Raw genomic sequence first — 12,837 nt, 5'->3', positions numbered from 1 at the left:
TGATTATATGAAGCTACCTATCTATCCTCATACCGCAAGAGTCCCAGAACCACTTTCTTCTAAACTGTATTCGGCAAATATACCATCTCAAAACTATTTCCACATTCACATTATATCGGTTCACGCACATTGAGTATAATTCTGGTTAAATGTTTGAGATCTCGGGGTTGTCAGTAATATCTGTATCTTACTTCATTGCTGCTGAGCTCCCGACCACCCGAGTAAATTCAGATACGGGAGGGAGCGGGTTGAAGCTGGATCTTTTGCTGGTTGTTCGAATGGTGTCGAAAGATATTGCGATTATTTTTTGTTTCTATTTTTTCTCTCAATTAGGAAATGCTCTCAGTGATGACCCCTCCCCCCCCCCCCCGTCCCCCTCTCCCTCTCTGGTATTTGGAGCTGTTTTAGTGGGTAGGGTGCCAAACAAGCTCAGAGCTGGGATTGTGGTCCCACCCAGCAGAGTTTGCAATCAGCAGATGGATCAGAGATGGTGATGAGAGGGACAGATTTTGGGAACTGTTTTAAATAACACGAGCAGACCCTGCAAATTAAAAATGTCGGGATGCAGTGTTTTAGTTATAGTTTAAATGGCAGGAGTTGCAGTTGAGGATTTGTTGACTCTAATCTCTAAAAGTGGCAGTCCACTGTGTAGGTCCCACCGCCTCAGAAAACAAACCTTTATTTACTAAAGGCGCGAGTGACAACTTTTAAAACTTTATTTTTCTTTAAAAAGACTGGAATAACTTGGCCAAGAGATGTAAACCTCTTAGTTTGTCACTGGCTGTTAAATGCAACGACATATATCAATACAGACATTGCCCCTTTAATTCTGAGTCCCCGAGCGAGAGCTCCAGTCTGTAGCTGTGAGGAACAGCGGCGAGTTACTTACTGGATGCTCTCTCTCTCTCTCTCCCTCGGCGTTAAAGCTTTAGCATCCCATATCAGTGACAGGAGCTGCTTCACTGTGTGGATACCTGAGCGATATTAACCCGCAGGATGGGAGGGTTGTGTGTGTCACGATGAAGGGGTTTTTTTAAAGCTTGCCTGCAGAAGGGGCGGGAGGAAGGTTGGAACTTTGAGACGATAAGGTCCATTGACTTTCACTGATCTGCTGTAAGGGGACGGGGGGGATGTGTGTCGCGGGCATTCAGCTGTCGCCTGGAGTTGTTGTGAGTCAGCTTTAACCTGAGGCTGAGATCCGGATGGCCCCTCAATCCGGTGTTGCTGTCTGGCTACATGGACTGGCCGCGATTGGAGGAGTGACCAGCCACTGACCACTCGCCCAGCTTCCCACCTCAGCTGCTATCCCCAGGAGAGAGAGGGGGGGGGGGGGGAGGGGGTATCAAACCGCAACTCTGGGCTGCGGATCAGGCGAGGGTGCGCTGCTTGCCCCTGGCCAGGGTGCAGGCTGAACCCTGTGAGCGCTGGCACCCGGCTCCTGTCTCCCCATACACACAGCATGCTGAGGAAGACCATGAAGCCCCGACTTCTGCGCTACTTGTTGCTGGACCTGTTGGGCTTGTGGTGCCCGGTGCTGGACTGCATGGCGCAGGGCAAAGGCGGGCAGCAGCTGGGGGGCATCCTGGTGGTCTCCGGCCAGAACACCTCGAAGGAACCCGGGACCCCCGAGCTGCCGGCCACCCCGGACCGCTGCCGGGGCTACTTCGACGTGATGGGCCAATTCGACGCCGCTTTCAATTGCAACACTAGTATCTACCAGTACTGCTGTGGGACATGCGGCTACAGGTACTGCTGCCAGTTCAAAGAGTCCAGGCTGGATCAGAGCATTTGCTCCAACTATGACACCCCGAACTGGGCCAACGTGGGCAAGCCACCCCAGAGACCCGATGAAACGGCGTTTGATCACACCCGGGATAAAACTAACTTAATCGTCTATTTCATTTGTGGCGTGGTGGCTATCATGGTCTTAGTTGGAATCTTCACCAAACTTGGGCTGGAGAAATCACAGAGACCCCAGAGAGAACTCAACGTGTCCAGGTAAGGAAGACTCCCCCCCGCCACCCCCCCACCCCGGGGCCCGGATTATTGCTACCCCCCCCCCCCCCCCCCACGCAGGCACTCGACACTCTCTCGTTATTGTTAAATAATTTATAATCCCTCCCCCCTGTATGAAGGGGAATCGGGGTCCAGTGGAAATCCTGAACAATGTAAGGGCGGTAGTGGTAAAATGGGAAAGACTGAGACCCGGTCTGGACTGGGTTCTGAAAGGCCCTACGACAGGAACTGGGGGTGGGTAGGGGGCAGGGGGGAGGGGGATAAATCAGCTTGTTCCCATTCGGCTCACCCCGGTCACTGCATCTGAAATCTTCTCTGTACCCTACAGAGGCTATCTCCCCTCTCCTTCAGGTTAAACACTCGGCGCGGGGCATTTTTAACCCTATTTTCTATTGAAAGTTATTTATTATCACAGGAGATACCTGTAGGCGGGGGGGGGGGGGGGGGGCGGTGGAGTTGGCAACTGGGTGATCAACAACTCCCCCCTTTGCCAAATTAGCCAAAGAGGTTACAGGTCACTCAAATAAACAACTTTTGTTTCTCAATCTTGCGAAATGGCATCTGGGCATTCAGGAGATTGTGGGATTGTAGATGTTGCGCTAAAGGCTTGCACAAGAGGGAGAGAGGCAGACTTGTTGCTCTAAACAGCTTCTCCTCTCACTTTGCTTCTGTACATCAGCACAGCCCCCCCCCCCCCCCCTGCAGCTGCCACAAGGCAGAGTTTCAGGGTAGCGGGTGACAGGATATGTGACAGAGTTAGTGAGCTTCCAGCTCTATTCCCCAAATTCCCAAAGCTACATCTCCCATCAAATGTGCCTGCGCAAAGAGAATATAAAAAAAAATCCTTCCAACGTCTAAGCTAGTCCTATCCAAAATGAGTGTCAAACTGGTAGAACGTTTAATCCCCCCGCTAAGAATCGGATGGGAATTTGCCTTTCTATTCCCATTGGAACTGTTACCCAGTTACCGCACATTTCTGCTTAAAATTACAACGTGTTATTTATCTTCAAGCCACATGGCATGATCCTTTGCGGGCGGGGCTGTCAAAATATCTCCAAATCTTCCAGTATAATGCAATTTGTTAGGGTAAAACCTGTGAAAAGGTGAGATCTGGAAAAGCCATTTGATTTTTTTTCCTGGGAGATGTGTGTCAGCAGGGGGACATAGAGATAGTTTACACTTTCCACTTCTTGTTAACGGTGTTTCGGATGCTGGGTTTTAGGAGTCGCTTATTAATCAGTGCAGTTGACAACTCAGTACACCAGAGTTCTGATGCCTTCAATGTTGTGTTCCAACAGCACACACACACACAATCACTGTGCCAATGGCTATATGGACATGTGTGTATCCTGGGAATGTCCCTCTGTTAACGCCGGTGGGGACATTTTCTACAGTCAAGCACTGGGGAAGTAACGGGTCCTCTCTCTCACACACACACACACACAGACCCCGAACAACACCTCTGTCCAGGGTAATGTGTAAGCTTACCCGTCAACTGGGTGCACCTCGCCACATACAACCCAAAAGAGAAAATGCTGGAAAATCTCAGTATCTCATAGCAACCCTACAGTACAGAAAGAGGCCATTCGGCCCATCGAGTCTGCATCGACCACAATCCCACCCCATATCCATCCACTAATCCCTCTACCCTACGCATCTCAGGACACTAAGGGGCATTTTTTTTTTAGCATGGCCAATCAACCTAACCGCACATCTTTGGACTGTGGGAGGAAACCGGAGGAAACCCACGCAGACACGAGGAGAATGTGCAAACTCCACCCAAGCCGGGAATCGAACCCAGGTCCCTGGAGCTGTGAAGCAGCAGTGCTAACCACTGTGCTACCGTGCTCCTATCTATAAGGAAAGTTGACGTTTCGAGTCCCGATGACCCTTTGTCAAAGCTTCTTTCCGCCACATACACAGTTGTCTGATACTCGGGTCAAACCCGGCTGTTTGACCGAGACGGTGCTGTACATCTTTCCCCGCTCCTCCTGCTCCGCTTTCACTGTTGCTCCCAACCTCCGCGGAAGTTAAGGAGTTAACCCAGGCGCAGCTCGCTAGAAGGCGCTGCTTGGCTCAGGAATATCGGAGGGTGGGTGAAGCAGCAATTTGAGAGCTGCGCAATGTTTTACCCCCAACTGCCCTCCCACCCAGAGCTTTCCTCTCTAACCCGCTGGCTAACCCGCTGGCCCGGCCACATGGGCTGATTGCAGCCGAGGGAGGCTCTTGGTCCCATTTCTCTTGAAAGACTCGACAACTTCCGCACTCCTAACACACACCTGTTCTCGAATAATCCTGCGGGGTTTTTCACTCCGCTGCTCTCTCTCGGAAACTCTCAATTGTGTGTGAAGACCAGCTTCACGGCAGTACTGAGGTTATTGTTTACCAGGCTGAATCTCTGTGGCCCTTCCTTGTACATGTCTAAGGTTAGTCTGTGCCCAGGTCAAATTGATGATCGTTACAAAACCCTCTATAGCACATGGAGCAACTCCTGCCCCCTCCAAAAAAACCCCAACCACATAGTGTGACACCCAGCAGACATGGGCAGCATTTTCTGTAGTCTTGTTTATGATGTCCTCTGTCATCACCAATAGACTCCTCACAGCATCCACTAGATGGGGTCTATGTGCCAATCTATGAAATACAAATAAAGTATTGCAATGATATACACCAGCTCCACGTGACTTACTGAATGTGGACCTGAACTATTCCGTCCAGTAAACTCTGTCGCCCCGTGTTTCTCAAGGACGGTGCAGTAGCACAGTGGTTGGCACTGCTGCCTCACAGTGCCAGGGACCTGGGTTCGATCCCAGCCTTGGGTAACTGTGTGGAGTCTGCACATTCTCCCCATGTTTTCCTCTGGGTGCTCCAGTTTCCACCCACAGTCCAAAGATGTCCAGGTTAGGTGGATTGGCCATGCTAAATTATCCCTTAGTGTCCAAAGATATGTAGATAAGGTGGATTGGCCATGCTAAATGTGTGGGGTTATGGGGGCAGTGCAAGGGAGGGAGCCTGGGTAAGATTCTCTGTCAGAGAGTTGGTGCAGACTCCATGGGCTGAATAGCCTGTTCTGCACTGTAGGGATTCTATGATTCTACGATCTCAGCCTGCAGCAGAGTGGGTGTAATCCACTCATTCAGTGTGCTTGGGCTGAGGTAGGAGAATGGACTGCAGGTCATACATTGCATCCAGCCATTGGATGTGATTTTTATTCCAAAATATTTCTCTTACAGTTTCTAATCTCTTTCCAACAACCAGTCTGTGAGATACACTCACTTTCCTGATGTTTATTACATCACACACAGCTAATATGATCCTGATTTAATAACCACTTATATTCTCCTTTCAAATAAATATTCCAATAAATGGTGAATGGTGAAATTCTGCACAGTTTTCTGGAAACATTGCTTGGGTTGCTTTCAGTTGCTTTCCCATGAGCAGTTAAGCACGGATAGATCATTAGCCCGTCATGTGTCATTGTAATTGAGTAGAACCAAATATAGAATTTTTCATTTTCTTAGATCCTTTATAGTTTTCACTCCGCTTCTGCTTCGTGGATATTTATGGTTATTTCTAAGCTGAGTAAAACCAAACTCCTTCTGATAATGAGCAATTCTTCCATGAGTATTTGTTCAGGCATCCCATTGCAAGAACACACAGACTTCAGCTGCATTGCTCCAGTCTGAGCTGGAGTTTAGGTTATTACAATGATTCCGATACATTGAGAAACAATCTACATTCTGGGGATAAGTACCACTTTGTAGTTTGAACTGATTAATTTTGACCTTTCACGGAGGACAGTCTTGTAGAACGGCACGGTGGCACAGTAGTTAGCACTGCTGCCTCACAGGGTCAGGGACCCGGGTTCAATTCCTCGGGTGACTGTCTGTGGTGTTTGCCCCATGTCTCCCCATGTCTGTGTGGGTTTCACTCTGGGTGGTGCCCCCGTTTCCTCCCACACTCCAGAGATGTGTAGATTAGGTGGATTGGCCATAGTAAATGTCTGGGGTTATAGGAATTGGGGAGGGGGAGGGGGAGGGGGAGATGCAGGAGGAAGAGAACCTGGATAAGATGCTTTGTCAGAGAGTCGGTGCAGACTTGATGGGCCAAATGGCCTCTTTCTGCACTGTAGGACTCTAAGAACAGAATGCATCACGGTGAGAACTGCATTTTCTTTACCACTTTGTGAAATATGTCCCAGTTGTTTGCTCAAATCTGGTTATCGATCTTCCTAGAGTAATTTTCTGCATTTTTAGATCCCCTGGCATTTTATACCAATCAAGCATTTCAGAGTGCATTGATGCAGCGATAAGTAAATAAATACTTGCTAAAGCAACTCATCTTGAACTGTTAGTTTTTCTGTTATGGTCCAAATGTTAATCATCTGTTGCCTAGCTCTGATTCTATTTTCACCAGTGTTGATTCAGATTGACTCATATTTTAAGCTTACTCCTTGATTTCCTGTCACCAAATTTGCTGTCACTGCAATGCTTTGTAAAATAACAATGTTGTCTTTGGAAGTCTTGATCTGTTCTATCTCCTCATACTGAGGTCTGTGATATTCCTTGCTGGGATTTTTACAGTCAGATGGTTCCCAATCCAGATGAAAATGATAGATACCTCCCATCGTATATGCATGTGCGAGGTACCTAAGAGACTAAAAACAAGACTATCTCAATTAATTACTAATCCACACTTATGTTTTGGTTTTATTCAGAGTACGTTGAAAGTGGGGAGAAACCATATTTAACTAACGTGGGGTGGCATGGTGGCACAGTGGTTAGCAGTGCTGCCTCAGAGCTCCAGGGACCTGGGTTCAATTCCTGGCTTAGGTCACTGTCTGTGCAGAGTTTGCACATTCTCCCCGTGTCTGCATGGGTTTCCTCCGGGTGCTCTGGTTTCCTCCCACAGTAAGAAGTCTCACAACACCAGGTTAAAGTCCAACAGGTTTATTTGGCAGCACTAGCTTTCGGAGCCTCAAGCGCCTTCTTCAGGTAAGTGAGGACTTGTGTTCACAAACAGGGTATATAAAGACACAAACTCAATTTACAAGATAATAGTTAGAATGCGAGTCTTTACAGGTAATCAAGTCTTAAAGGTACAGATAAACCTGTTGGACTTTAACCTGGTGTTGTGAGACTTCTTACTGTGCTTACCCCAGTCCAACACCGGCATCTTCACATCATTCCTCCCACAGTCCAAAGATGTCCGGGTTAGGTTGATTGGCCATGCTAAATTGCCCCTTAGTGTCCCGGGATGCGTAGGTTAGAGGGATTTACGGGGTAAATATGTGAGGTGACAGGGATAGGGTCTGGGTGGGATTGTGGTTGGTGCAGACTCGATGGGCTAAATGGCCTTCTTCTTCACTGTAGGGATTCTATTCTATGATCTATGAACTAGTTGACGATTCCAGTTAGGGGCAACCTCCTTTCACGTTCATAGGTGAAGATTTCTTGAGCATGGTTGTGACCCACTTTAACACCTACAGAAAAAAATTAGGTATTGTGGGAATTTGATTCTATCCTCAAAAACCTTAACAGGCCATTCAAATTAATTTTTCTGCTTATGTTTTCTTCAGCACATTGTGATCTGATTGGATCTTTCTTTTTACTAGAGTATTATCTGTCTGACATGCAATGTCTTGGCAGCTTTCCAGGAACATTGACATATGCGGTTGGAACTGTTCCGAATTTGATATGTAGATGTTGTTACCAGAGCAGATCCTTTCAAAAGATGGGATTGTCAGAATCCAGATTTGTTAACTAATTCTAAGAAAAAAGACATTTTCCTTCCCTCCTAACGGTGGTGGAGTCTGACTGAGTGAGTGCATCACCTCCTTTTTCCAATAGACAGACACACAATTCTTGGTCAAAATTGCATTGTACAAACCTGGCTGTTTGGATGACAATTATTACTGCACAACAGTCTGTAGTTCCCCTCTACTCTTGATATAACAAATTTCTCCAGCCTGATTCTTTCTTGTTTCAATTTTCTTCAAAATAGAACAGAAAGCATTCTACAAACTGCTGCAGGAAAGGCTTTTTATTGAGCTTAGGTTCAATGCAATGTTCACCTGTGAGTTCACTATGATCTTAAAAAGTTTTTAAAGAAGTTTAAACGTTTTTTTAAGTTTATTTATTAGTGTCACAAGTAGGCTTACATTAACACTGCAATGAAGTTACTGTGAAATTCCCCTGGTTGCCACACTCCAGCGCAAAGCCTGTTCGGGTACACTGAGGGAGAATTTAGCACGGCCAATCCATCTAACCAGCACATCTTTCAGATTGTGGCAGGAAACCGGAGCACCCGGGGGAAACCCACGCAGACACGGGGAGAACATGCAGACTCCACACAGACAGTGATCCAAGCCGGGAATCGAACCCGGGTCCCTGGCGCTGTGTGACTGCAGTGCTAACCACTGTGCCATCGTGATCTTCAAAAAGCTCAGGAAAATCCAGTTCTGTTTTGTCTGTGTCTACCTGAGATGAAAGTTCAAGAATTTGTATTGCAGAGTGCTTTAGTGGAGCATCTGTAAGCTTTCAAACTGCATATGAATTTTCCTGTACTTTTTTTCTTGAAGATGGGGAGATCACAACAAACTCAATTTGTGTTCAGTTTTATTTATTTTTATTCTGTTTTTGAGCTGGCCTGTTTCCTTTTAAACACGTCACAGATTGGCTAGTCAAGAGACAGTTGTCCTTGTGTCAATTTGCAAATCAATTTGGCCTTTTCCAACAAGCAGGGTTGTTGTCTGTGAGCTTTCAAAAAGCTCCTCTGTCTCCTTGACCACATTCCCTATATAACACACAGTTTTGAGTTCTCTTCTAATTACATGATGACTTGCACTTCTCCCAGGTATAAATGTCTGGCATATGTTCAGAATCTTTCACCTCTTCTTATAAATTCATAGGATCTTTCTCTCGTCTCTCCCTTAGCTTTATTTAGGATTATTCTTTGGTTTGGGATTCTTTTCCCGTCTGCAGTAATCTCCTCTAGACTTTCTGTTGGCTAATATTTCTCCCCGTCTTTCATTAATCCTTCTTATTAACTTCAGATGGTCTCTGCTGAGTTGTGTAATTTGCCGTTTCTGACAGCCTCTAATCACACGGTTCCAATATGAGCACAAGTTTTCCCAGCACACAGAGAGCGCCATCCATGGTGTTGTGCCCAACAGTTTTGAGCTGCAACATAACCTTGTGCCAATTCCCCTATCTTGCTGCTTTCTTTGGTTGAAGTTATATTTTTCATAAAGAAGCTTCTATGTTTTCCTGTCTATCTGGTGTTGTTTTATAATTCCCCCTGCACACAATTGAAAAAAATCAATAGGCTCCTCTTTCTTTAAATATATCAGTGTATTAAAATGATTGAGATTACATATTTACCTCAATGCAGTGTAATTCTAAACCCTTCAAATTGCTTTGTCTATTTTGATCATTTTTGTGGCGTGCCATAATGATATTTATCCTGTGCATAACATTTGATAAGAGCTTTCTCTCTGCATTTTTAACTGTTTCCACACTTACAACTTTTACTTCCTGCATATAGCACCCAGCTGATCTGTCTGATGGTTTTCCACCATCTCTGCTTGATTCTTTTAACAAACTTATCCCACCTAATTGTGTTAGGATTGTAATTCCAACTCTAAATACTAATAAAATGGTCCAATAGATTGCTTTTACATCGCCATGTTTCTTCATACGTCTGATGTGTTTTCTCTGACACTAATCCCCATTGACTGTAACACTACATTCTGCACTCTCTCGTTTCCTTCTCTATGAACGGTATGCTTTGTATAGTGTGCAAGAAACAATACTTTTCACTGTATACTAATACATGTGACAATAATAAATCAAATCAAATCAAAATCATTGGTTAGCATAAGACCCTCTTTATTTGTACTTGCCCATCTCTTTCTTGTTATTGTTCCATGGAATGTGGACATCTCTGGCAGGGCCAGCATTTATTATCCATCCCTAATTGCCCTTCAATTGAGTGGCTTGCTTTTTAAAATTTCATTTTATGCGATGTGGTCATCGCTGACCAGACCAGCATTTATTGCTAATCCCTAGTTGCCCTTGAAAAGGTGGTGATGAGCTGCCTTCTTGAACCGCTGCAGTCCCTGTGGTGTAGCTACATCCACAGTGCTGTTAGGGAGGGAGTTCCAGGATTTTGACCCAGCGACATTGAAGGAACAGTGATATATTTCCAAGTCAGGATAGTTAATGGCTTGGAGGGGAACCTCCAGTGGTGGTGTTCCCAGGTATCTGCTGCCCTTGCCATTCTAGTTGTAGATGTTGTGGGTCTGGAATGTGCTGCCAAAGGAACTTTGGTGACTTTCTGAAGTGCATTTTGTAGGTGGAGCACATGGCTGCCACTGTTTGTCAGGGGTGGAGGGATTGAATGTTTGTGGAAGGGGTAACAATCAAGCGGGCTGCTTTCTCCTGGATGGTGTTGAGCTTCTTGAGTGTTGTTGGAGCTGCACTCATCTGGGCAATTGGGGAGTATTCCATCACACTCCTGACTTGTGTCTTTTAGATGGTGGACAGGCTTTGGGGAGTCAGGATTTGAGTAACTTTCTGCAGGATTCTTAGCCTTTGACTCATTCTGGTAGCCACAGTATTTATATGGCTAGTCCAGCTCAGTTTCTGGTCAATGGTAACCCCCAGGGTGTTGATAGTGGGGGATTTAGTGATGTAATGTCATTGAATGTCAAGTGGTGACGGTTAGATTCACTCTTGTTGGAGATGGTCATCGCCTGGCACGTGTCATGGTACGAATATTACTTGCCACTGATCAGCCCAAGCCTGGATATTGTCCAGATCCTATTGCATTTGGACATGGATTGCTTTAGTATCTGAGAAGTAAGGAATAGTGTAGTAATCAGTGAAAATCCCCATTTCTGGCCTTTTATGTGAGGAAGGTCATTGATGAAGCAGCTGAAGATTGCTGGGTCTAGGACACTACCCTGAGGAACTCCTGTAGTGATGTCCTGGAGCTGAGATTATTGATCTGAGATGACTGAAATGCTAGGCCATTTCAGAGTCAGTCACATTGCTGCGGGTCTGGAGTCACATATAGGCCAGACCAGGTAAGGATGGCAGATTTCATAGAAACATAGAAACTAGAAGGAGGAGTAGGCCATTTGGCCCTTCGAGCCTGATCCACCATTCATCTTGATCATGGCTGATCATCGAATTCAATATCTTAATCCTCCCTTCTCCCCAAATCCCTTGACCCTTTAGCCCAATGAGCTATATCTAATTTCCTCTTGAAATCAGACAGCGTTTTGGCCTCAAATACTTCCTGTGGTAGTGAATTCCACACATTCACTGGGTGAAGAAATTTCTCCTCGCCTCAGTCCTAAAAGATTTACCTCTTATCCTCAAACAATGACCCCGAGTTCTTCCCTGAAGGACATTGGTGAACCAGATAAATTTTTACAACATCCATGATAGTTTCATGGTAACCATTCCTGTGACCAGCTTTATAATTCCAGATTTATGAATTGAATTTCTCTCCTGGTCATTTTTGTACATCAGAAATACAGCTTTCTCAGAACTCAACAACCTTAAACTCGAGCAGAAACAACAGAAAAGCAATTTCTGGTCGATGTCAGTCTTGACTGTGATGGCTCTCATTCAGTTAGCACGCTGACATTCATTGTCCAGACTTGCAATTGAAGATGGATCACTGAAGCAAGAAGCCGCCTGCTGATGTAGGTCATGGACACCAATGTATCCACTAATACATGTTACAAATGTAATACGTCTTGGATATTTTCCTGAGAGCAACAAGTTTTTTTTACGTCCCATAAGCTATCTATATATCTTGCTTCTCAGTGTGTCCACAATGTCCAATACCTCACTAGATGAGCCAAGCCAAGGCAATTGTATGCCTTTGTGATGTGTGTTTTGCATTTACCCCCAAATACCCGTCAAAACTCACAGTAGAGTGAGATGTGGAGGATGCAGTCAAATACACATCTTTAAGTACTTTGTTTCACGGTACTGGAACCTATAGAAGAATAGTTATGAGTTTAGGCTTGATCTTGACTGGCACGGTGGCACAGTGGTTAGCACTGCTGCCTCACAGCTCCAGGGACCCGGGTTCGATTCCCGGCTTGGGTCGCTGTCTGTGTGGAGTTTGCACGTTCTCCCCGTGTCTGCGTGGATTTCCTCCGGGTGCTCCGGTTTCCTCCCACAGTCCGAAAGATGTGCGGGTTAGGTTGATTGGACATGCTAAATTAACCCTTAGTGTCCCGGGATGTGATAGGTTAGGGGGATTAGCAGGGTAACTAAACTGGGATAGAGCTTGGGTGGGATTGTGGTCGGTGCAGACTCGATGGGCCGAATGGCCTCCTCCTGCACTGTAGGGATTCTACGATTTCTATGATCTATATGATCCAAGCTGATAGGAGCAGGCATTGCACCCCCTCCAGTGCTTGATCTCATTTGCACCTTAGCCAAAAGGCCTATTGCAACCTCTCTTTACAAATAATACAAAATAAGAAACAGGCTCCCCCTCCCAGTATCTTGCTTGACTCGACCAAAAAAATAACCACTCTCCTTAATTCTGTTTGATCTTTCTGGAAATGTGTCTTTCCATTTAAAACTTGACTGTCTGCGTATTTCTCTCCCTCTATTTTTTTTTGTAAATCTATCCTTTGTGTGGAAGAAAGAATAGCTTGTGCCAAACCCCCCCTGCTGGGTGCCCAGGATGAGGGATCTTCCTACACAATGGTTGTTAGGTATTTAGCCATTATTGAGGCAAGCTAACAAATTGCTCATTGTTACAATCTTTGGAGGAAACAGATTCAAAAAC

The 12,837-nt window shown here is 45.6% G+C and overlaps 1 protein-coding gene across 1 annotated transcript in view; it reads left to right on the top strand.

Moving 5' to 3' along the window:
• Positions 1-1,260: 1,260 nt before the first annotated feature.
• Positions 1,261-12,837, top strand: part of shisa9a (shisa family member 9a) — a 314,382-nt gene continuing 302,805 nt past the window's right edge. The window contains exon 1 of the mRNA XM_078239851.1: positions 1,261-1,998. Coding sequence (XP_078095977.1) covers positions 1,460-1,998 — 539 coding nt within the window. The 5' untranslated portion in view covers positions 1,261-1,459. The remainder of the gene's footprint in view (positions 1,999-12,837) is intronic.

This window comes from Mustelus asterias, chromosome 23 (genome assembly GCF_964213995.1).
Source record: "Mustelus asterias chromosome 23, sMusAst1.hap1.1, whole genome shotgun sequence".
Lineage (NCBI taxonomy): Eukaryota > Metazoa > Chordata > Chondrichthyes > Carcharhiniformes > Triakidae > Mustelus > Mustelus asterias.
The sequence above is the reverse complement of the archived record's forward strand: the minus strand, read 5'-3'. Positions and strand labels throughout refer to the sequence as shown.